The 27,048-nt window shown below is 41.3% G+C and overlaps 1 protein-coding gene across 2 annotated transcripts in view; it reads right to left on the bottom strand.

The window, feature by feature from the left end:
• LOC126109791 (angiotensin-converting enzyme-like) overlaps window positions 1-27,048 on the bottom strand; it is a 267,091-nt gene that overhangs the window by 76,808 nt on the left and 163,235 nt on the right. For both annotated transcript variants that reach the window (XM_049914847.1, XM_049914848.1), the window contains exons 4-6: window positions 8,841-9,002; window positions 5,682-5,778; window positions 3,759-3,902 (exon numbers count right to left, since the gene is read on the bottom strand). In XM_049914847.1, coding sequence (XP_049770804.1) covers window positions 3,759-3,902; window positions 5,682-5,778; window positions 8,841-9,002 — 403 coding nt within the window. The remainder of the gene's footprint in view (window positions 1-3,758; window positions 3,903-5,681; window positions 5,779-8,840; window positions 9,003-27,048) is intronic.

Consider the following 27,048-nt stretch of genomic DNA (forward strand, 5'->3'; position numbering starts at 1 on the left):
ATCCAGGGTACCGAGCAGCATACATAGCACACGCCCATTGGGCATTTTGATCACAATAGCCATACATCAACACGATATCGACCTTTTCTGCAATTGGTAAATGGTCCATTTTAACACGGGTAATGTATCATGAAGCAAATACCGTCCACACTGATGTAATGTTATGTGATACCACGTACTTATACGTTTGTGACTATTACAGCGCCATCTATCAAAAAGTGAAAAAATTGGTCCAACTGAAACATTCAATTTCTATACGTACTACGCGAATATGTAATAGAAAATGGCGGTTCCTATTTTTAAAAAACACAGTTAATATCCGTTTGACCTATGGCAGCGTCATCTAGCGGGCCAACCATAGCGCCATGTGGTTTCCCCCCTTCAAGCTAGACAAGTTTCGTTCTTTGTAGTGTTTTCGTTTTATGCTTATTTTGTGAGATATTTGGCCCGGTCACGATCAATTGACCACCCTGTATTTTGCTTGGCAATGGAAAACCTAAACTGGCATTTGGTAGGGGAGACTGAATATATTTGTGTGTCTAACTTGACTGAATGTTAAAGCAGGCATGAAAAGTTTGCACTGATGCATAGATATGAAAGGCGCACTGTGGCAGAACTTAAAATTAGCAATATAAGAACAGCATCAAGTGAGCAAGATTATCACTAACATTAATTCAAATGAATACAACCATTTTTATGTTGGTGATCTATTATGTATGGTGATTTAAAAAAAACTTCATTATAATGTGCTCAAAATCCTAAACAGTATTATTATTTTCAATTCAAAATTACTAACAATTTATTGTCTTTTTCTGTAGTGCTACAGCCCTTGGTAGGCCTTGGCTCTTCGTACTATTTCCCCCCGAGCTTCTCAGGTTTTTGCAGCTCTTTTCCATCTCTGAAATCTGATACTGGAGAGTCCATTATTACATTATCAATCCACTTCTTCTAACTCTCGCCTTTTTGTATAGTAGCACATATCACACGTTTCACCATTTTCTTTTCTATTCTACCTTCCGACATTCTCTCCACACGTCTTAGCTATTGTACTCATTGTGATTTGACAAATTTCACTATAACTCATCCTTGTATTAATGGATGTAGCTTGGTGTTGTAGTGTATCCTGGAGCATTCTTCCTCCCTTATTGGCCCATAAATTCTGTGCAGTGGTTTTTGTTCAAAGATTCTCAAAGCATTTTTATCATCATCTTTTAGCATCCATACCTCTGACCCTCACACACCAACTGGACGAATAAAGAAGTTACATACTAAGAGTTTCATTCATCTTGGAACAATGTGCAAAGCGATCTCTGTTCAGAGCTTCTATTCTTTCCGTCGCTATTATAATTTGCTATTAATTTTCCCAGGTAACAAGAAGAGGGCACTCATTTGAAACATTTCCCATTTACATTTAGATCCTAAGGAGTTCCTCAAGTCTCAGTTCTGCTTCCACTGCCAAGTATGTTTATATAATTGTGTTGGCATTTCTTCCTATTATTCCAGTGTCCTCAGGATAGGCACAATCTGGCAAGTTACTTGCTAGGTTGTTCAGGGCTATAATGAATAAGACATGGGAGAAACTATCGCCTTGCTCCACTCCTTTGTTAAAGATGAAGTTTTCACTTGTCCTACCAGGTATCTTTACTTTTTCTCGTGTCTCCATCATTGTTATTCTGATAATGTTTATTAGTTTAGCACATGTAGGTACCACTTCTCTCAGCACTCCTTATAATTCTTGATGATTTATGCTGTTACAAAGACTTGCTTCAAATCAATGAATAGGAAGTGCAGATCTATATTATGCTTTTAGAACTTTCCCATCACTTGTTCCTCTGTCTGTTTGAAAACCACACGAACGTTCTTCAAGTATGCCTTCAGTGCATATCTGCATACTTTCATTTAATATTCTTGTGAAATTTGTATAAGCCATGCTTAGTAATGCTATAGGCCTACCTCCACAGTTTTTGCCACTGTTGTATCTCCTTTCTTGTAAATGGTGATTATTAGTCTAGTTTTACAGCCGAATGCAGTTCATTTATTGCAGCATCTCCACCACTTTTTACTAATTCAGAGGTTATGCCACCTTCATTGGGGGCCGATTATTTACTGAAGTTATTTGGGACCATACACTTATGTAAACACTTTGTTTATTGTTGTTTTGATGGACATTTTACATGACAACCGGAAGAATGCTGAAGATTAGATGGGTTGATCATATAACTAATGAGGAGGTATTGAATAGAATTGGGAAGAAGAGGAGTTTGTGGCACAACTTGACTAGAAGAAGGGATCAGTTGGTAGGACATGTTCTGAGGCATCAAGGTATCACCAATTTAGTATTGGAGGGCAGCATGGAGGGTAAAAATCGTAGAGGGAGGCCAAGAGATGAATACACTAAGCAGATTCAGAAGGATGTAGGTTGCAGTAGGTACTAGGATTTGAAGAAGCTTGCACAGGATAGAGTAGCATGGAGAGCTGCATCAAACCAGTCTCAGGACTGAAGACCACAACAACAAACAATGGTTGGTTTGAGAATGGGCATAACTCAAAACTGGTCACCAACTAAATAAACATGCAGTTTAGTTGCAACTCTGGCTCTCACTTTTTGCATCACAGATATTTTTCTATTCTACATATTTAAATTTATGGACTGTTTATCTTTAAACATAACAATTCAGAATTATTTGTTAGGAAATCACTTTTGTTAGGTGTACTATAACATACATTAAAGAATTTCATGTTTCCCTCTCTCAGATTAAACCTCTCTGTGTAAACTTTAGCAACCCTCCCTCCCCTCCCCAGCCTTCGCCTCCCCCCACCCAGTCCCCTGTGAGACACAAATGAAAGATACAGATGTATCGATATATGAAACATCGTCAACTTCTGGTATGGGCACCTCTGGTGGGGCAGCTGCTAGTATCACATGTCCATCATGTGGAACTCCATTGTGTGCCAGTACAAATCTATCAGGTGGCTGGCTTGTTCTGTTTCTCCTTCACTAGCCACTATTATCTGACTCTGTCTCCACAAGATGAACTGTGATCACTGCTGCTGTTTACCTGGTCTGGTTTGGATGTGCGTTTGGATAGTGACTACCGTGCCTTCCAATTATTGCATTACAGTCTGTTACTTGCACTTCACTCGCTGATATAAAATTTTTGTACAGTGCTTATAATTGAAAAGCATGTGGTTTCCACCACGTAAGCCTTATTTGTAACTGTTCGTAATACTATAATTGCAGTGCACACACACAATAAAGTGGTTGTGCTTGGACTTTTATTGGTTTCAATTGGAAACTATTATTGTTTGGTTTTGTCAACCACTGGACAGTTCAGTCTGTGCTTACAGAATGCTAATTTTGTTTTCAGTAAAGATGTGTTATACCTAATTTGAGCGTTGCAATACATACTTCACAGGACACAACAAAGAATTTTATAATGGATTAAAAAGGGGAAAATTTGTCAGTCTGGAACTAGGTTTGTTGAAAAGAATATTACATGTCATACTTGTGCAAACGTGCTATTATTCGGTTACTAATTTCTAAAATGATGACAGCACTATCTTTGTAGAGTGATGTTATAAAATTTTAGTTATTAAAATTCATTAAAATTTTGACACTGTGATGTGTTCCAGCTTTAATACTTAAATTAACAACTCTTCTGAACCTTAAGTCCAAGGTTTTGTATAATGTATTGAGATAGTAAAATTCTGGTTGTATCTGACAGCCTGTTCCTTTCTGGCGTGTGCCGCATACTTACTGTTGACCCTGGCCGCTTCATTACTGACATCCACCAGCTGCTCGAACAGGTCACGCACTTTCATGCCGGTCTTGTCGTGGTACTCCTTCCAGACATACTGCAGTTCATCCCAGTCCCTGCTGCGTGCCATGATCAGGGTCAGATCTGGGTGAAAACAGAGAGAGAATTCCACATTATGTAGCTGACTAATGTTATCCAGGCACACTGGCCAGAATCCGTGTTTAATTACAAATAATTTGATACAGGGTACGCGCCAGTTAAAAGATAACCAGTTTCTGTCTGTAAGACCACCCTCAGGTCATTTTTTCACATTTGAAAATGGTTGTACAGACACATTCCACTTTTTTTTTTACTGAAGTGTGATTGTGATGACAAGCTAACTGTTGTTCAACATCACTATGTACCCAGTATATGCTCGAAAATAACAAAAAAAAAATTTTTTTTCAGTATATGACACTAGTCAATAGAATGTCACTGCTTACTCCATACCTAGCAAAAAATAGAAAATAGAAAGGAAGCTCCAACAGTTCACATCTCTGAAGACAACACTAGCAGAGAAGCTTAATTCTTTTACTCATTGATTTTTTTAAAATTTTTTTATTTATTTTATGGCCTTCATTGGACCACTCTAGTCAAAAATACAAAGTTGTAAACAAGTTGTTACACAGAGATACAACTTGGCTCAACAATAACTTAATATGACATTTAGGTAATATAATTATTAGAGTCTATTCTTATATGAAAGGTGTTTTGCTCTTCTGTCTGCCCAATATTTCTTCATTCTTTCAGATATTTTCTTCATCTGAGACCACTCTTCCTGTACTCCTTTTATTGATTTTAATTTGCAGTCTGGTTTGCGGGTCTTGCAGTATTCTGGTTTTCTCTGTCTTGTTTTTTTGGTCATCTGCTGCAATTTGGAGTTCTTTTATATCTTCCTTAATTTCTGTGATCCATTTAATGTCACTCTTGCTATTCCACAATTTTTGTATTACTTTTTTACTAATTCTGTTTTCTGGAGTTCTCATCAGATGTCCGAAGAATGAGATGCGTTTCTTCCTGATCGTGCTCATGACTGGTTCTATTTTCTTATATACTGTTTCATTTGATGCTATTCTCCAATGTCCATTTATTTTATACTGTTTATTTATACATGTCCTAATTATTCTTCTTTCTATATTTAGTATTCTGTCAATTTCTGCTGTATTAGTTGTTTTGAAGATAGTTTCAGCTGCATACGTTATTTCTGGTTGTGTAACTGTTTTAAAGTGTTTTAATTTTGCATTTATAGATAGGCTTTTTTTGTTGTATGTAGTTTTGGTAATGTAATTTGGGTAGTTCAGTTTTTTTATTCTATTCTGCCATGATGGCTTCTCATTTATGTTATTATTTCGCCTAAATATTTAAATTTATCAACAATTTTGATTTCCTGTTCGCCTATTGTAATTTTGTTTGCAAGTGGTGGATCAGTTAGCATAATCTCCGTTTTTTCAAATGATATTCTAAGGCCTACTTTCTCTGCTATTTCTTGTAGTGATTTCACTTGTTGCCTGGCTTCTTGAACGGTGTTGGCTACAAGAGCAAGATCATCAGCGAATCCCAAGCAGTTTAAGCTAATATCATCTTTTGCACTTCCAATTCTTATCATCTTTGGATTGTCCTTGTACCATTTTCTCATTATGTATTCTAGTGCACAGTTGAACAGTAATGGTGATAGGCAGTCACCTTGTCTTAAGCCTGTTTTTATGAGGAATGGTTCCAAAATTTAATCATTGATTATTATTATTATTATTATTATTATTATTATTATTATTATTATTATTTAGTAGTAGTAGCAGTAGTAGTAGAAGTATTTTTACTATTAAAGGAAAATAACTAATGTAAAAGCTCAGTGATGGTGAGGTAACATAATACAATTTCACAAACCTGGGTCCAGGCGAAGATTGCAGAGGAATGCGTCTTTGTACGCACAAATGGTCGCTGTTTCGTACACTGCCAACATCTCCCTGATGATTCGGTTGTACTGCATGACAAAAAGTATAAATTCATTAGTGGAGTATGTCAAATGACTTGTAAAGCCAATATGAGAGTCAGAGCAGTACATACCATTCCACTCATGAAAATGAAAGCCACTAAGGTATGTGGACAGCAGGTGATGTGATCTTTCATGCTGCACAGGTGAAACTAATGATTTTGGGTTTGGAGTCGAGTTGCTATTTTCTACCCGCAATATTTCAACTACGTCTCATTTTCTTCCTCAGCTGTCTAGTACGAGGTCGCTGCTCACAATTTGGATTCCAACCAAACTGTGAATGAGATGAACTGCTCTATTGTAGCAATTAATATACCTATCTCACTTTAAACATTTTTTGTCTTAAATTTCTGTGAGAGTGCTTTATTCTTTGACAGCAGTGGGAGACAGCATCTAGAGTAACAAACGGTTCACACTTTGGTTGGAGACCTAACAGTGAGGAACAAACTCGGTGCTTGACACCTGAAGAAGACTAGTAGTTGCTGAAATACCATCTAAAGAAAATGACACCTCAGTTGAAAGACAAGCTCTTCCATCAACTTTGTCTGCTGAGAGTGGTAGATGCTGATAATTTGAGTCTGACAAGCAACTTATTTTGATGAGTTCACTTGTGTCTGTCAAAGTTAAATGAATATTAGTGAAGTACCAGAAGACTATGGGATACTAGATGCTCAAGACTCACCTACAAATGAAAGAAACTGGAGGTGAACCTTATGTGTAACATGCCTTTCATAAAATGTGATGTTCAACATGCTCGATATTCACTGGCTGATGAAAGATGTTCGCGAGTTAAAGTAGGTAGCAAGTAGGAAGCACCAAACTTTTGGGAGGCATTCTGATGGTTTGTGCAGATGGAATTTGTATTTATACCTTGCTGTTGGTGAAGCAGGCCATGGATTGGTGCCTGTACCTGCTGGGTGGAGTCGTTTTCTCCACAGTAGGGCTGCAAGTGAAAGTCACGAAGTGCACGTGACCTCCGCGACACCAAAGAAATCGTTACAGCATTGACGTTCAGATTTTATTGTGTGTGTTATTCCACTGGAACAAGGAAAATCACTTTCAGCATCTTCAACTCAACGGATTGAAGTCCGTGAGTGTGAAGCTCTGTCACTGAGGTACTGAATAGTAGGATCCTTGGCAACATTGATATTATACAGCAACCGTGAGAAAAAGTAAGAGAAGCAAGAAACCTAGCAAGATACGAAAGTTGCTGAATGACTACTGGACTGTTTCATGGCCTATGCCTAACACCCCCATTAGGGAAATAGGAAAGCCTGGCATACTGCAAGTGGCAGAGTGTGATGTTGGCAGGAGTAGATCCAAATTCTTAAGTCAATTTTTGGAGAAGAGAGTAGCACTAAAAATGAGAATCTGAAAACTGACGTGAAATTCTGGAGAATTACAAGCTGCTTAATACAAATAATGATTTCTGGAATGGAAGCAGAAGTGACTCATCTACTCACTCATGTAGTCAAAACCTACTGACCTGTGTTCATAGTGCTAAGTAAAATACTGGTAAAGATGAGCACACAGTTAAATTTTATATGTTATAACTTAAGACACTGTCAAAGCTGTGAGAGCTTGTAGCTATTATGAGTCTTAAATAAATTATATGACACATGTTGTTCTCAAATATTTGGAAGAACACTTTTTAAAAGCTATATTACTTGGAATTGCAATTTATTGTAAACTACACTTACTGACCAAAGCTATCTGGACAGTAAAATGGTTTGCATTCACCCTCTGCCTTCGTAACAGTGTGAACTTAGCTGGGGACACTTCCAGTGAGATGTCTGAGTCAGGAATGGCAGTCCATTCTCCCTGAAGAACCAAAACCACAGAAAGTAGTGATGTTGGGCACTACGATCTCGAATGTAGTCAATGTTCTAAGCCACGGCAGAGGTGTTTCGTTGCCAGTCCATTTCAGGAATATGAATGTCCACAAAACGATTGCCTCACAGATGCTGTTTTATCGGAACTCTAGGTGGACCAGTCCACTTCAGGTTGATGTTTTCCACAAACTATTGCCTTACAGATGGTGCTTTAAGTGCCTTACAGATGGTGCTTTAAGACAGGGTGCATTGTCATTCTCATACAATCACCGTCTCTGAACTGTTCCTCTGCTATATGCTGTATACACACTACCACAAAGTGTGTACTTGTCTTTCCGCTTTTATCTTTTCTTAAGCACAATAAAAGGACCACACCCTAATGGTGAAAGACAGCACCAGAGTGGTGCATGTGATGGTAGCTAACATTCTCTAGGCATTTGGTAACCCTGAGCCCTTCCATCATATTGCCATAGAGTATACAGGGTGTTCTCAAAAAAAAAATGCTGACAAGATTTAGGGACAGGTTCCTTACACCAAAACAAGAAAATGAATTGTCTAGTAAACAAGGGATCTAAAATGTTTACCTTAAGAGCTATGAACATTTGTTCAGTAGCCGGCCGCTGGTGGCCGAGCGGTTCTAGGCGCTTCAGTCCAGAATCATGCGACCGCTAAAGTCACAGGTTCAAATCCTGACTTGGGCATGGATGTGTGTGATGTCCTTAGGTTAGTTAGGTTTAAGTAGTTCTAAGTTCTAGGGGACTGATGACCTGTGATGTTAAGCCCCATAGTGCTCAGAGCCACTTGTTCAGTAGAAGAGATGTGTTTCACACTAGTGAAGAAGAACAAGTGCTCATAAAGCTTAAACAGTACATTTTAGACACCGTGCCTGCTGGTCATTTTTTTCTCAATTTGGTCTCCACTACCTCCTTCCTAAATATTGAAAGCCAAGTCCTTGCAGTAGAAGAGATCCGTTTCGTACTATCGAAGATGAACAAGTGCACGTAGCTCTTAAGGTGTGCATTTTGGAGCCCATGTTTACTAGACTTTTTTCTTGTTTTGACATACGGAACCTGTTCCTAAAGGTTATTTGTATATTTCTGGGACACCTTTTCCAGTCATCAACTGTTCAGTGGCGACACACTTTCTGCCACCTAACATTGACTACAGAAGTGTGTAGCTCGAGAAGTGCTGTTCTCTACACACGCAGCTGTGCCAGCTCACCCTGTCGAGGAGCTCCGGGGGCAGTGCGGACGGCCCCATCACGGACAGGAGGCGCACCGCGCGCGCCAGCCGGGGGTTCCCCTGCACCTGCTCGGGCCGCACCTGGCGCACGATCTGCCACAGCGCCCTCTGGAAGCGGGCGTACTCCTCCTGCGACTGCAGCTGCAACACCGAGGCGGCACGGCATCTGGCATCAAGTGACGTGCAGCAGAAAACATCCGACAACTACTATAAAGAACATGAAAGCAATATGCTGAGGAGGAGGAGAAAAGGCTTCTAAAGATATGCCCACAGAGTGGAGATCATATTCAGATTAAAACAACTTTGTGATTGACATATTCCAATGGTGGTGGGGTGGGAGTGGGGGGGGGGGGGGGTCAGTGTTACCAGTGGGAAGCCAGCTGCACTTGAGAAAGCTGAGCATGTACCTACAGAGGAAGCAACACAGTGAGTACGCAGTGCTCAGGAAACAACTGAGATTGGCTGGCAGCTGGTCCCGACCACATATCTCGGTGAAACATCGGTCAGAGTGTAGAAGGAAAATCGACAGACTGTTCCCAACAAACAGATGAGTGACACAAGGGTGTGATTTATCTCCTACTCTGTTTAATAGCACAAGCAATATAATACTCTAATCAGGGTGCCATAATACTGTACAAACATCTTACACATAGTATCTACAAAGTAGTCTCAATGATAATTTAAGAGGGGAATAACGTATTGAACTATTCAGAAAAGGTTGGATTACTAACAATGAAATATTATTATGTGCTTACTAGAGGAAGTTAAGGAATTCTGCTGCCTATAGTCGAGATGGTGTAAGTAGATCCCCGACAGCTCGTAGTGCCGATACCGGCTATCAACTGTGAACCACTGTAGGCATAGACAGTACCTTCCTACAGAGATGTTACAGCACTGAGGTGCTGCCACAGAGACATTTACAAAGTCATGTTACGAAACTGGTCGAGTTAGGTACGAGGAGCTGCTGTTTCTGGCCCATTTCAACTGCCAGGAATCAACATAACACTGACTCAACTACAGGCAGCAAAATAACTGAGCAAGGAGGACAAAAAAAGCGGACTAGCACTGGTAGAAAGGGCATTCCTGGCCGAGAGAAGTCTGCTCACATCAAACACAGGCCTTACTGTGAGGAAGAAGTTCTGAAAACGTACGTTAGGAGCACAGCACTGTATGGTAATGAAACATGGACTATGCGAAAATTGGAACAGAAGAGATTGAAGCATTTCAGATGTAATGCTACAGACAAATGTTGAAAATTATGTGGACTGACAAGCTAAGGATTAAGGAGCTTCTACACAGAACTGTCAAGGAAAGCAATATGTGGAAAACTCTGACAAAAAGAAGGGACAGGATGATAGGGCATCTGTTGAGACAATCGGGAATAACTTCCCTGGTAGGAGAGTCAGCTGTAGAGGCCAAAACCTGTAGAGGAAGAAAGAGGTTGGAATTACTACAGCAGATAATTGAGGGCATAAATTGTAATTGATCTCTTGAGATGAAAAGGATGGCACAGGAAAGGAATTTGTGGCAGGCCGCATCAAACCAGTCAGAAGACTGATAACCCATAAAAATTTTGCTGGGGAAATTTTAAAATCAGTAAATTGAAGGTGGTTATCATTAGGGAATTGTGCAGTGACATTTTTAAAGGATTTAAAATCTTGACTCTTCCAGGCACAAACGCATGCGCACCCGAGTGCCCCCCCCCCCCCCCCCCCGCCACACACACACACACACACACACACACACAAAGCACAAGTCACACACGCCACTGTGGCCGGGCTGTGTCATAACTGCACATGGTGGGAACATTAATCCAGTGGTGGTGGTAAGGAGGATGCAACAGTTGTGGATGGGGGGTAGCAGGGAGGGATAGGGGAAGCTGTGGTGTTTGTCGGAGTGTGCAGGGATGTGGTGGGGACAGTATAGGGCTGCTATGTCCACTCAGAGGATTGGGGACGGGAGGGGGGGGCATGGGAGCAGAAAAGGAGAGAAGTATAGAACGACAAAAGGATTAGTGCATATGTTGGTTGAATAGAAGGGTGTCTTTTGCTGGAGGGAGTAGGGAAGGGGATAGGTACATTGAGGAAAGGGTCTAGTGAAGGTTGAGGCCAGGAGGGTTACAGGAACACAGGATGTATTGCAGGGAGAGTTCCCTCCTGCATTAATTCATAGTGTTGGTGGGAAGGATCCAGACAACACAGGCTGAGTAGTCATTGGAGAGACGCAGCATATTCAGCAACTGGGTTGTCCAGCTGTCTTTTGCCCACACTTTATCAGTCGCCATTCGTGCAGCAAGACAGATTGTTAGCTGTCATCTCCATGTAGAAAGCAGCACAGTGGTTGCAGCATAGTTTGTAGATCACCTGACTGCTATAGCAGGTAGGAGATGCCTGTGATCAGACTGGAGTAGGTGATGATGGGAGGATGTACAGATCAGATCTTGTATATAATATGAGACACGAGGTAACGCGCTGGGAGCAAGGCCTAGAGTAGGGATGGACAAGGGTATTGTGTGTGTTTGGCGGGCGGCAGAATACCTGCAGTGGAAACACTATTTTGCCAGCAATCCAAAATTAATATTGAACCCCACCTGACTCAGTTCACTCCTCGTTCCCAACCGTGGCATGACCATCATTCCCCAAATCCCTCAATGTGGAAATGACCATTAAATCCATGGAAAGAAACACATACCATCACCTAAAAACTGGTCCCAACCTTTACTCCTTCCAGAAATCCAACAGGATCTCCAGTCTCTCCTCAAAACCTTAGATCCATCCCAGAACTTCTCCACTCACTCACACTCACACTCCCCCCCCCTCTCTCTCTCTCTCTCTCTCTCTCTCTCTCTCTCTCTCTCTCTCTCTCTCTCTCTCTCTCTCTCTCTCTAAAGGATGAGGGAAATTACTGTGCCCCCAATGAGAAAATGTCTGGTCTCGTACACCAACACCTGTTTAGTTTAGTTTAGTTTAGCTATAGTTTAGTTACGTCATGTTCCATAGATCATTTTCACGATTATTTTATCGATATGATGTCAGAGATACACACACACACGCACACACACACGCACACACACACGAATAGTGCTAATATTAATATTACTGAAATTTTTAGTTTTACACATGAAACTGCATGTAGAGGTACAAATTTTCATTTTTTTGCCATTTCTGAAACTCATCCATGGAGTAGACGGAATTGACAAAAGAAATGTTTTTAAGCTAGATTTAAAACTTGATATGCTACCTGCCACACACTTTATGTTGTTGAGCAAATGATCAAAGATTTTTTTGCTGAATAATGTACTCCTTTTTGAGCCACTGACAACTTCAGTAATGAATAGGAAGGGTCATTTTTCCCTCTAGTGTTGTTTGTATGAACATCACTGTTCTTCCCGAATTGAGATGGATTATTTGTAATGAATTTCATTAGTGAATATATGTGGTCTGATGGTGCAGTTAAAATACCTAACTCCTTGAAAAGGTGCCTACATGACGTCTTTGGGTGAACACCACTAATTATTCTCACTGCTCTCTTTTGTGCAATCAATACTTTATGTCTAAGTGGTGAGTTACCCCAGAAAACTATTTCATAAGACATTATTGAGTGGAAATATGCAAAGACTAGCGATTATACAACGAGTGAAAGAAGCTGAATTTAGTTGTTTGAGAAGCTCAGTAATATGCTTCTTCCAGTTCAAGTTGTCATCAATGTGAACACCCAAAAATTTGGAGAAATCTACCCTTTTAACTCAGCCCTGTTCATATGGTACATCAATTGTTGGTACGACTATATTTGGTGTACAGAACTGGATGTAGTGAGTTTTTTTTTTTTTTTCAAAATTAAGGGAGTCCATTTTCTGAGAACCACTTAATAATTCTTTGAAAGACATCCTTAACAATATCTTCAGCTGCTTTTTCTGGAATGGGATTTATTATAACACTCTTGTCATCTGCAAAAAGTACCAGTTCCACTTGCTGAACGTTAAGTGGGAGGTCATTCACATGAATAAGAAACAACAGAGGATCTAAAATTGAACCCTATGGTACTCCCTTTGTGGTAACTCCCCATTCACTAGAATTTACCACCCTCCCAACATTATTTGTGCTATTCAGCACAACATTTTGCTTTCTGTTCATTAAGTATGATTCAAACGGAGTGTGTGTGTGTGTGTGTGTGTGTGTGTGTAGCCTTCAATTCCATAAAACCTGAGTTCTTCTAAGAGTGTGACATGATCCACACAGTCCAATGCCTTGGAGAGATAACAAAAAATACCAACTGGCAATAATTTGTTATTTGCGGCTTGTACTATTTGATGGATAAGTGTGTAGATAGCATTCTCAGTCAAGTAACCCTTCCGAAGTCCAAATTGTGACATGTTGAGTAAATTATTTTTACTTAAATGTGTGACTACTCTTGAATACATAACTTTGTCGAATATTTTAGAAAATAAAGTCAGCAATGAGACTGGTCTATAATTATTCAAGTCACTCTTGTCCCCTTTCTTATGAAGAGGTTTGACGATTGTGTATTGTAATCTGTCAGGAAAAATTCCCTGTGCCAGCAAAGCATTATATCGCTAAGGACTCCACTTACTAAATTAAAACAACACATCAAGATTCTGTTAGAGACTCCATCAACACCACATGAGCTCTTGTTTTTCAGTATATTTATAGTTCCCTTAATTTCAGTGGGGGATGTTGGTGCCATTTCTATAGGCCTGAAGTCCTGGGGAATGACATTTTTAACATATTTTTTTGCTTCTTCAACTGAACCCTTTAACCCTATTTTTTTGTTGTTGTATTCAATTAAGAATATTTTGTTCTCATGTATTTCTTTAGAAGTGAGTTGCCTGTACCAGAGTATGAAATGACTGAAGGATGAATAAATGTTATTCTAATATCTACATCAACAAAGGGAATTTCAAAGTAATCACTGTGGGTCGAGCTGTATGGTATGTCAGTATTAAAATTGGTTCCTTACACTGATAACCTCATGCTGATATCTAGGATAGAAAATTACTTGCAGATAGCCATTTATGAACTGGATAAAGTGTGACAGGTAAACACCGAAAACTGTCATTTGCATTAAAATAATAGAATGAGTCAATCACTTCACACTTCTTGGTTGTTATATAACACGTGATTGTGGTAGAAACATACAAAATAAAGTGAATAACTGCTGTAATATTTGGGTAACAGTCAGCAGACACCTGAAAAGTATTTCACATCTACATCTATACTCTGTGAATCACTGTGGAGTGCTGGTGCTGTAACAGTTATTAGGGCTTCTTACCATTCCATTCACATATGGAGTGTGGGAAGAATGATTGTTTAACTGTTTCTGTGCATGCTTCCTTAGGATAGTTTACATCTATCTTAAAGAGTCCAGCAGTTTGGTTCTTTCAACATCTCTGTGACTCTCTATCACAGGTCAAAAAATCCTTGATCATTTGTGCTGCCCGTCTCTGTGCATGTTCAATATGCCCTGTTATTCCTCTTTTGTATGAGTCCCACAAACTTGGTCAATATTCTAGGATGGATTGCACGAGTGATATGGAAGCAATCTCCTTTGTAGATTTATTTTATTTATTTATTTATATCCCATAAATCGAATACTGTAAGGCATTCGCATGGATGTAGGACGTGTCAGAATTATTACAAATAATACGAAAGGAATACATAATAGTACCTCTTGCAAGAGGATATCTGGTGTAAGACAAAATACACATTAATAGGTATATAAAAAATTACATTAAAAATATGGTAGATCTTAATAGCTAAATGAAAGACACAGTAATGTTAACAGTGATTGTGAGTATCGTAATGCACAATAGCACATCAAATTAGTAAATGAAAAAATCAGTTACAGTTAACTCTACTGAAATATCCTTCTACCAAATAGAAGGAATTATCAAATAAATACTGTTTGAGCTGTTGTTTAAATTTGGGAAGCTCGTGGATAAGTAATTTCAGTGATGCTGGGAGAGCATTGAACACTTTCCAGCTCATGTAATGGACTCCTTTTTGTACAATAGTAAGGTTTTTTTATTCATAATGGAGGTCCATCTTCCTCCCAGTATTGTGGGTATGGTATGAATCATTGGTTTTGTACGATTGTCCATTTTTACCAATGAAACATAACAGGGAGGAAATATATTGGCATGCAGTGGTCAGTAACCCTAATTTTCTGGAAAGGTTCCTACAACAATGTCAAGGCTGGACTCTGGTCATTATCCTAATAACTCTCTTTTGGGCAATGAATATTTTTTTGGATAGTGGATGATTACCCCCAGAAAATGGTATGATACAGCAATAATGCATGGAAATAACTAAAATAAGCAGTTTTTATGGTGTGTCTGTCACATACAGTGGAAATAATATAAACAGCAAATGTTGCTGAGCTGAGTTTTTTGTGGAGGTGCAAAATATGTTCAGACTATTTTAGACTCTTGTCAGTGTTTACACCCAGAAAGTTGGTTGACTCAACTTGTAACTCACTACCATTCAACGTAATACTTAATTGATCCTCAACTTTTTTCCTTGCTTGGAAATGCAAAAACTGGGCCTTATTAACATTTAGTGATAACCCATTATTTACAAACCAATTACATATTTCACTAAAGACAATATTTGCCGATTCCTCATGATTGAAGTTGGGAGTTCTGTTGATGAAGATAGAGGTGTCATCAGCAAAAAGAGTAAAGTGAGTTTTAAAGCTAGTATGCAAAGGAAGGTCATTGATAAAGATAAGGAAGAGAAGAGGGCCACGTGCAGAGCTCTGAGGAACGCCACAGCCAATAGAGCCCCAGCTAGATGACACAGATTACCCCCTCAGAGTCGTTCAAAATGACGTTCTGCTTTCTTCCAGCTACGTAGGATTTAATCCATGAGCCATAAAATGCATTTCTGTAGTATTCTGCTAACAAACGGAAGTGTACCCAAGTTTCACCCATGACTGAGGGTATGTGATTATTCCATTCTATATCCCTATAACTAAGTGTTACACCCATGAACTTGTGCGAGGGTGAATCAAATGAAAACCTTGAATATTTTTTTAAATATTATTTATTGTGCAGAAGTGGTACAAAGCTGTATCACTTTTCAACATAATCTCCCCCACGCTCAATGCAAGTCCTCCAGCGCTTACAAAGTGCATAAGTTCCTTTAGAAAAAAATTCTTTTGTTAGACCGCACAACCACTCGTGCACCGCGTGGCGTACCTCTTCATCAGAACGGAACTTCTTTCCTCCCTTTGCGTCTCTGAGTGGTCCAAACATATGTACATCACTTGGGGCAAGATCTGGTGAGTATGGTGGATGAGGAAGACACTCAAAATGCAGGCCTGTGATTGTTGCAACTACTGTACGGGCAGTGTGGGGCCTTGCATTGTCATGTTGCAAAAGGACACCTGCTGACAGCAATCCACGTCGCTTTGATTTGATTGCAGGCCGCAGATGATTTTTTAGGAGACCTGTGTATGATGCTCTGGTGACAGTAGTTCCTCTAGGCATGTAATGCTCCAAAATGACGCCTTTTTAGTCCCAAAAGAGTGTCAGCATAACCTTCCCTGCTGATGGTTCTGTTCTAAACTTCTTTGGTTTTGGTGGTGAGGAATGACACCATTCCTTGCTCGCTCTTTTCGTTTCCAGTTGGTGGAAGTGAACCCAGGTTTCATCCCCAGTAACGATTCTTGCAAGGAAGCCATCACTTTCTCGTTCGAAGCGCCGAAGTAGTTCTTCACAAGCATGAACACGTCGTTCTCTCATTTCAGGAGTTAGCTGCCGTGGCACCCATGTTGCAGACACTTTGTGAAACTGGAGCACATCATGCACATTGTGGTGTGCTGACCCATGACTAATCTGTAAACAAGCTGCAATGTCATTCAATGTCACTCGGCGGTGGTTTTCCTTCACTATGGCTTCAACTGCTGCAATGTTCTGTGGCGTCACAACTCGTTGTGCCTGACCTGGATGAGGAGCATCTTCCACTAAAGTCACACCATTTGCGAACTTCCCACTCCATTCGTAGACTTGCTGCTGTGACAAACATGCATCACCGTACTGAACCTTCATTCGTTGATGAATTTCAGTAAGTGTCACAGCTTCACTACGCAAAAAGCGAATAACAGAACGCTGTACTTCCTTGGTGCAAGTCGCAAGTGGGACAGCTATCTTTATACTGCTACTGTGACGGTATGTGTGCATCTGCACTATGCTGCCATCTACAGGCCATTCTGCACGCTGTTTGTAGCACACTTACCAACTTACAGGATAACGGCACGAAACTTCGATTTGTTATTACAAATTTAAGGTTTTCATTTGACTCATCTTCATATGAGTTAACTGATTCCAAAGGTGACTCAAGAATATTACATTCATAGGATAATTTTTTTTCATTTTGTGAAGTGTAGGGTACAATTTTGTGTTTCTAAACATTTAAAGCAAGTTGGTAGGCTTTATGCAACTTTGGAATGTTGTAAAGATCGTCTGAAATCTGTGCAGCTTTTTGAAGACAGCACTTCATTTTAATAACTGAATTACCTGTGAAAAGTTTGAAGTTTCTATTAATATTGTCTGCAAGGTCACTAACACACAATATGAACAGTAAGGGTACCAGCATACTTCCTTGGAGCACACCCAAAGTTACTTCTACATCCATCAACGATTCTCCATGAAAAACAACATATTAAAAAAGACTCAATCCAGTCGCAAATTTCACTTGACACCTCATACAATCATACATTTAATAACAAATTTAGTTGTGTTATGGAGTTAGATGCTTTTGGAAAATCAAGAAACACTGCATCTACCTGATGACCTCGATCCAAAGCTTTCAGTGTGTCATTTGGGAAAAGTGCGAGTTGGGTTTTATGTAATTGATGTTTTTGAAATCGGTGCTGGTTGAGATGGAGGAGGTCATTCTGCTCAAGATACCTCATCATTTTTGAGCTCAGAATATGATATAAGATTCTACAACAAATGGATGTGAAGGATACTGGTCAGTAGTTTTGTGGATCACTTCTGCTACCTTTCTTGTAGACAGTTGGAATGTGTGCTCTAACCAGCTACTGGGCAGGGTTTTTTGTTTGACGGATTTTCGATAGATTTTAGTTAGAAGACGGGCTAATTCAGCCGCAAATTGGGTGTACAATCTGATAGGGATTTCACCGAGCCCAGGGCTTTGTTCAGTTTTAACAATTACAACTGTTCCTCAACACCGCTGACACTAATATCTATTTCACTCATCTTTTCAGCATTACTTGGTTTTCCCTTGTAAAGGAACATTTCAAAATTGAGTTCAGCATTTCTGATTTTGCTTTGCTACCCTCAATTTCACTTCCCATCTCATTTGCTAGGGTCTAGACACTAACTTCAGTGCCACTAACTGCCTTTACATTCAACAGAATTTCTTTGGGTTTTGTGAAAGATCGGTTGACGTCATTCTGCTGTGGTAGTCACTGAAGGCTTCACACATTTCGCTTTGACTGCCAAATGTGTTTCATTCAGCATCTCTGTATCTATAGCCGTATATTTTATGGACTTGCCTCTGTTTCTTTCTACATCTAGTGACTACGCTGCAGTTCACATATAACTGTCTGTTAACTGTCCGTCAAAGAGTTCATTGGATCACTTTCACACTATTTCTCTACTGTTCCAATCTCTAAAAGCACATAGGAAGAAGAGTTTTGCCAATGAAAGACAGTCTTTAGTTTGCTCTCCCCATAACATAATCTGTTTTGTCTCAAGTACAAATAGTGTTGAGGATCAGTGGACAAAGTTCAAAACCATCGTACAATATGCGTTAGATGAGTATGTACCAAACAAGATCGTAAGAGATGGAAAAGAGCCACCGTGGTACAACAACCGAGTTAGAAAACTGCTGTGGAAGCAAAGGGAACTTCACAGCAAACATAAACAAAGCCAAAGCCTTGCAGACAAACAAAAATTACGCGAAGCGAAATGTAGTGTGCGGAGGGCTATGCGAGAGGCGTTCAATGAATTCGAAAGTAAAGTTCTATGTACTGACTTGGCAGAAAATCCTAAGAAATTTTGGTCTTATGTCAAAGCGGTAGGTGGATCAAAACAAAATGTCCAGACACTCTGTGACCAAAATGGTACTGAAACAGAGGATGACAGACTAAAGGCAGAAATACTAAATGTCTTTTTCCAAAGCTGTTTCACAGAGGAAGACTGCACTGTAGTTCCTTCTCTAGATTGTCGCACAGATGAAAAAATGGTAGATATCGAAATAGACGACAGAGGGATAGAGAAACAATTAAAATCGCTCAAAAGAGGAAAGGCCGCTGGACCTGATGGGATACCAGTTCGATTTTACACAGAGTACGCGAAGGAACTTGCCCCCCTTCTTGCAGCGGTGTACCGTAGGTCTCTAGAAGAGCGTAGCGTTCCAAAGAATTAGAAAAGGGCACAGGTCATCCCCGTTTTCAAGAAGAGACGTCGAACAGATGTGCAGAACTATAGAACTATATCTCTAACGTCGATCAGTTGTAGAATTTTGGAACACGTATTGTGTTCGAGTATAATGACTTTTCTGGAGACTAGAAATCTACTCTGTAGGAATCAGCATGGGTTTCGAAAAAGACGGTCGTGTGAAACCCAGCTCGCGCTATTCGTCCACGAGACCCAGAGGGCCATAGACACTGGTTCCCAGGTAGATGCCGTGTTTCTTGACTTCCGCAAGGCGTTCGATACAGTTCCCTACAGTCGTTTAATGAACAAAGTAACAGCATATGGACTATCAGACCAATTGTGTGATTCTATTGAAGAGTTCCTAGAAACAGAACGCAGCATGTCCTCAATGGAGAGAAGTCTTCCGAAGTAAAAGTGATTTCAGGTGTGCCGCAGGGGAGTGTCATAGGACCGTTGCTATTCACAATATACATAAATGACCTTGTGGATGACATCGGAAGTTCACTGAGGCTTTTTGCAGATGATGCTGTGGTGTATCGAGAGGTTGTAACAATGGAAAATTGTACTGAAATGCAGGAGGATCTGCAGCCAATTGACGCATGATGCAGGGAATGGCAATTCAATCTCAATGTAGACAAGTGTAATGTGCTGCGAATAAATAGAAAGAAAGATCCCTTATCATTTAGCTACAATATAGCAGGTCAGCAACTGGAAGCAGATAATTCCATAAATTATCTGGGAGTAGGCATTAGGAGTGATTTAAAATGGAATGATCATATAAAGTTGATCGTCGGTAAAGCAGATGCCAGACTGAGATTCATTGAAAGAATCCTAAGGAAATGCAATCCGAAAACAAAGGAAGTAGGTTACAATACGCTTGTTCACCCACTGCTTGAATACTGCTCAGCAATGTGGGATCCGTACCAGATAGGGTTGATAGAAGAGATAGAGAAGATCCAATGAAGAGCAGCGCGCTTCGTTACAGGATCATTTAGTAATCGCGAAAGCGTCACGGAGATGATAGATAAACTCCTGTGGAAGACACTGCAGGAGAGACGCTCAGTAGCTCGGTACGGGCTTTTGTTAAAGTTTCGAGAACATACGTTCACCGAAGAGTCCAGCAGTATATTGCTCCCTCCTACGTATATCTCGCGAAGAGACCATGAGGATAAGATCAGAGAGATTAGAGCCCACACAGAGGCATACCGACAATCCTTCTTTCCACGAACAATACGAGACTAGAATAGAAGGGAGAACCGATAGAAGTACTCAAGGTACCCTCCGCCACACACCGTCAGGTGGCTTGCGGAGTATGGATGTAGATGTAGATATGTGATCCTTCGAATTTAAATTGTTTGTAATTGTAATACGCAGGTATTTAGTTAAACTGACAGTTGTTAAATTTGTGCGCTTTATCACGTAGCTATAATTTAATGGATTCTTTTCAGTACTTGGGTGAATTACTGCACACTTTTCATTATTTAGGGTCAGCTGCCACCTTTCACACCTTACTGATATCTTGTCTAAATCATTTTGCAATTGGCTTTGATTCTCTGATGACTGTACTAGGCAGTAAATGACCCGCATCATCTGAAAGAATTGAAGAGGGCTGCTCAGACAGTCTCCTGAATCATTTCAGAAGTTTCTTTACAGTGACTATATACCACGGAAGATCTGTCCCATCACAAATTGTCCACCACTGTCCAGTTGGAGTCCAGGCAGTGGGTGCACTTAGCAACCCAGTTTGCAGCTCCTGAAGATGACAACTTGGTAAGTTGTGAAAACATGAAGCAAGAAAATAGAGTCAGCATTTCGCCAGAACACTGTAAATTAGACCATTAATCAATCAATCAATCATGCAGAGAAAACCTCAGAAGGAACCCCTTGAGTGTGAGGTTGTAAGTTCAGTCTTTAGTACTCTCATTTGAAAGTGTCGAGTTACCAGTTATGACAGGAAAAATATTAACGGCAAATGACTTACCATGTGCATCAGGAGGGTGACAGAAAATGAGTGTGCAGGAGGTGCAGAGATGTATTTACTACGTATTTACCATACTTCAGAAAAGGGACACTTTTGACATTTGAGGGATGTTCTAAACAAACCATTAACTTGCACTATGAATACTGAATCAAAAATGATGCGTTTGCACTATCAAGATTGAAGGTGAACCCCTGGAGAGCTACAAACTGTGCAGGATGTTCAGGTAGGTATCCGCTCTTAAAGAATACATATAGAAACATAGTGTTGTTGTAACGGGATGATGAAAACTGATGGAATGTGGTGGCATGCAACTGAATGTAAAGAAGTCTGTTGTGGAGGTTATCAATGGTCTGATTTTTAAAGGGAGCAAACTACGTGGTCATCGGTCCCACGTTCCATTGAACCAAGTCCATGGGATAAAATGGAAAACAAACAGTACACACCACAGGAGTTCTAGATGAAAAGAAAAACAGCTGAACGCACTAGGGGCAACAGAAGACAAGAAAAGCACAGACATGCAAGAACCAGGCAGAAGAGCTTAAAACAGTAGGGTAGATGTCCTGGGCTGGCTGATCAATAGGATAAAAAGGGATGAGCCAGCCACTCTGCAACACATTAAAATCTCTATGCTAAAAGTACTAGGGTAAAAAGCACAGGAAGACAGAGGACAGGAGCTAAAACTTGAAGCGAAGAATAAAAACCAGCGTTACGTAGAAAACGTTAAACCAAGTTAGCTGTGGAGGCATCGTCTTCTAAAATTGAAGGAAGGGAGTCAGGAAGATTCAGTCTCAGAGCAGCTAGATGTGGACAGCCCACCAAAAGGTGGAACACTGTCAAACGAGAACTGCACCGACAACATGGTGGGGCCTCACTCCGGAGAAGATAGCTATGCGTCAGCCAAGTGTGGCCGATGCGAAGGCGGCAGAGGACCACAGAGTCTCTGTGAGAAGCCCGCAGGGAAGACTTCCACTCATTTGTGCTCTCCTTGATGGTGCGGAGTTTATTGGGCGTAAGTTGCACAATTCAGTATTACAAATCCCTAGAACATTGCAACGTAGCACCAATCGGAGGTCAGGTTCGGGTATATCAAACTCCAGAAGTGGCTTACGAGTGGCCTGTTTGGCCAGCCTGTCAACAAGCTCATTTCCCGGAATTCCGACATGCCCCGGGGTCCACACAAAGACCACTGAACGACCAGATCGCTCGAGGGCATAAACCAACTCCAGGATAGTTGCTACTGGAGGATGGCGTGAGGGGTCCTCTTCATCCCTCCGCCGCCCCACACCGAACCACTCTTTCAGGGTTGTTGTGCGCTTCGGCACCCGGTGGACCGCCCCCCGGGAACGTCTCACACCAGACGAGTGTAACCTCTATGTTTGCGTGGTAGAGTAATGGTGCTGTACGCGTACGTGGAGAACTTGTTTGTGAAGCAGTCGCCGACATAGTGTAGCTAAGGCGGAATGAGGGGAAACAGCCCGCATTCGCCGAGGCAGATGGAAAACCGCCTGAAAACCATTCACAGACTGGCCGGCTCACCGGACCTCGACACAAGTCGGCCGGGCGGATTCGTGCCGGACCAGGCGCTCCTTCCCAATCCGGAACGCCGTGCGTTAGACCACGCGGCTAACGGGGCGGGCGTTGTTGAGTTACTCTCTGACTAAGCAGTTCAGCTACGCTCCATAGCCTCACGCTGCGCTCACCACTGGATGCCTCCCGTCCCGCCCCGTTGCCCTTAGCAGCCAGCGTTGTGGTTGCACGGTAGACAATGTGTGCGGCGTCGAATTGCGTAAATATCATTGGGCTTTTGCGGTTTCGCACACAAGGGGTTTCTTGTGAGAGATGTCTCGAATGTGCCGCAGGGGATCCCCGTGCTGTGTGCGTGGTGCTTTTCCGTCGTACTGGAAGACGAGCCACTGGAAATTGCGAGTAACACACAACAGTTTACTCGTTACTGGTTGAGTGAGGGTGATGTATTGCTGAGTATACTGTAGTCCTTCGTTGTACAGAACGAAGAGCGCTGACAAGTGCAGGAAAACGAGACAAACTGGGCCGTAAAATGTTTAATTCTGTGCAAGAAACGATTGTAGCTTGTATTCCGTGACGCAGTCTGATGACTGTGTGCCTGCGAAGAGGGAAGATAGCACTTCCGAAACGCGTCTGTTTTAATGTGATCAGACTTCGAAGTGATTAACATTGAAAGGATGGGTGTCTGAAATATTTCCTTAAACTGGGCGGGACGGAACCGCCCAGGGATTGGTAACCGCAGAACGGTTGCCGAGTTGTGTGTGCGTCGTTACACTCGGCGACTTTCTCCGGCACGGCAGAAAACCCCCTGGTATTTGGTTCGCACGGTGTGGCCAGCTGACGCAAGGTTAAGTTGTGGCACGACTCACACGGCCGGAGCAGCTGTCGCCATGGCGACCACGCAGTCGAGGGAAAAGCCAGCTCTGCTCCCCCTCCTGAGGTGACGTCATCCTGTGGCTCTGGTGACAGGCGCCCAGAGCTGAAGGAATAAACGGCAATTTCTCTTCATTCCACTTGTTTCAGAAACGCAATGTGGGATTGCGGGTTCGCCTTTATGCCAACATTACGTTCGTTTCTGAATGTTTATCTTCTATAAGGTGAGGTTTGTAACCTCGTCCATTAAATTCTTGGCCAGTTTCGGAACGTGGCAATTTTCAAATGCAGTTGCGTCAGGGAAATGGGCGTCTTTTTTTTAGTTTAACGGTATACGTTCCAGTGACGCAATTGCATTTGATAGCTGCCACATGCCGTAAATGGGCAGTAAAGTAATATGCGAAGTAATAAAATTCGTATGCATAGGAAATAATTCTGACAGCTCACGGCGTATATGAGAAAAGGCTTTTGGCAGTCAGAAATTACGCCGAGGCTGTGCAGCCACACGTAAAAGAAACTCACGGTACTTTGTTCTCCCGTTATTAGTTTCGTCGAATGCCCGCCATCACCAGGGTGCTTCCTCTTATTTTGTAACACATGAAATATAGAACTGCTACTTACTGGAATATGTTGAGTTTAAATTTTTTTTCGAATTAGTCTTTTTGCTAGCATTAAATAAATCCCTTCTATCTTTTATATTTCCTGGACCTAACTAAAAGTGAACTTCGTCCGAAAAGGCGTCGGGAGGCCAAACGGTGCCGCCAGACCGCCGTGTAATCGTCAGCCGCTAGGCGTCAGCAGATGCAAATATGGAGAGGCACCGCGCTCTCAGTTTTCGAGACGGGAGCTCTCCCTTTTAATCAAGCAGGTCCTCAGTTGGCCTCACAGACGCTGAATGCACGCCATCGCGTCTGTCGCTCCATCTGACATGGATAATACCGTCAAAAATGTCCTCAGTAGATCCAAGCGGCAGGACTTTGCTGACCAGATGGAATGCACACACGTTTCTTAGACCACAAGAGTTCTCCAGAGAGCTGCTGGAAAATATGGTCATGTGAAGTTGCCACCCAACTTGCAAGAAATATACGTTTTTTCAGATCCTTCACAGGTATGCCATAGTTCTGGAGTTCTCTGCACAAAATATCTACATCGATACTCCACAAGCCACCGTTCGGTGCGTGGCGGAGGGTATCCTGTTCCACTACTAGCCACTTCCTTTCCTGTCCACTCGCAAACACATCGAGGGAAAAGCGGCTGTCCATATGCCTCATGTTGTGGTCTTCAGTCCTGAGACTGGTTTCATGCAGCTCTCCATGCTACTCTATCCTGTGCAAGCTTCTTCATCTCCCAGTACCTACTGCAGCCTACATCCTTCTGAATCTGCTTTGTGTATTCATCTCTTGGTTTCCCTCTATGATTTTTACCCTCCACGCTTCCCTCCAATACTAAATTCGTGATCCTTTGATGCCTCAGAATGTGTCCTACCAACCGATCCCTTCTTATAGTCGTGTTGTGCCACAAATTACTCTTCTCCCCAGTTCTATTCACTACCTCATCAGTTACATGATCTACCCATCTAATCTTCAGCATTCTTCTGTCACCAAATTTCGAAAACTTCTATTGTCTTCTTGTCTAAACTATTCATGTTCCACAGCAATACATGACTACATACCATACAAATACTTTTAGAAAATACCAGTCTACATTTTATATCCTCTCTACTTCGACCATCATAAATTATTTTGCTCCCCAAATAGAAAAACTCATCTACTACCTTCAGCGTCTCATTTCCTAATCCAACTCACTCTCCGTCACCTGGTGTAATTCGAATAAATTCCAGTATCCTCGTTTTGCGTTTGTTGATGTTTATCTTATATCCTACTTTCAGGACATTGCCCATTCCGTTCAACTGCTCTTCCAAGTCCTTCGCTGTCTCCGACAGATTTACAATTTCGTCGGCAAATCTCAAAGTTTTTAGTTATTCTCCATGGATTTTAATTCCTGCTCCCAATTTTTCTTTTGTTTTCTTTACTGCTTGCTCGAATACAGATAAATAACATCGAGGATAGGCTACAACCCTGTCTCACTCCTTTCCAAACCACTGCTTCCCTTTCATGCCCCTCGACTCTTGTAACTGCCGCCTGGTTCCTGTACAAACTGTAAACAGCATGTCGCTGCCTGTATTTTACCCCCATTACCTTCAGAATTTGATAGAGAATATTCCAGTCAACACTGTCAAAAGCTTTCTCTAAGTCTACAAATACTAGAAACGTAGGTTTACCTTTCCTTAATGTAGCTTCTAAGATACGTCGTAGGGTCAGCATTGCCTCACGTGTTCCAATATTTCTGCGGAATCCAAACTGATCTATCCCGAAGTCGGCTTCTACTAGTTTTTCCATTCGTCTGTAAAGAATTCGCGTGAGTATTTTGCAGCTGTGACTTATTAAACTGATAATTCGGTAATTTTCACATCTGTCAACACCTGCTTTCTCTGGGATTGGAATCTTGGCTCTCCCAAGGCTGTCAGTAGTTCTAACGGAATGTTGCCTACTTCCGGGGCCTTATTTCGACTTAAGTCTTTCAGTGCTTTGTCAAATTCTTCACGTAGTACCATATCTCCCATTTCATCTTCATCTATGTCCTCTTCCCTCCTTTCCATAATATTGTCCTCAAGTACATCGCCCTTGTATAGACCCTCTATATACTCCTTCCACCTTTCTGCTTTCCCTTCTTTGCTTAGAACTGGGTTTCCATCTGAGCTCTGATACTCATGCAAGTGGTTCTCTTTCCTCCAAACGTCTCTCTAATTTTCCAGTAGGCAGGACCTGTCCTACCCCTAGTGAGAGTTGTCTCTACATCCTTACATTTGTCCTCTAGCCATCCTTGCTGAGACACGTTGCACTTCCTGTCGATCTCATTTTTGAGACGTTTGTATTCCTTTTTGCCTGCTTCATGCACTGCATTTTTATATTTTCTCCTTTCATCAAAAAATTCAATATCTCCTCTTATTACCCAAAGATTTCTACTAGCGCTCGTCTTTTTACCTACTTGATCCTCTGCTGCCTTCAGTATTTCGTGTTTCAAACCTAACCATTCTTATTTTACTATATTTCTTTCCCCTGTATTTGTCAATCTTTCCCTAATGCTCTCTCTGAAACACTCTACATCCTCTGGTTCTTTCAGTTTATCCAGACCCCATCTCCTTAAATTCCTACCTTTTTTGCAGGTTCTTCAGTTTTAGTCTACAGTTCGTAACCAATAAGTCTATCTGAAATCTTCCAGTGTCTCCAGGCCTCTTCCACATATACAACCTTCTTTCATTATTCTTAAACCAAGTGTTAGCTATGATTAAGTTATGCTCTGCGAAAAATTCTACCAGGCAG

The sequence above is a fragment of the Schistocerca cancellata genome, chromosome 12 (genome assembly GCF_023864275.1).
Source record: "Schistocerca cancellata isolate TAMUIC-IGC-003103 chromosome 12, iqSchCanc2.1, whole genome shotgun sequence".
Taxonomy (NCBI): Eukaryota; Metazoa; Arthropoda; class Insecta; order Orthoptera; family Acrididae; genus Schistocerca; species Schistocerca cancellata.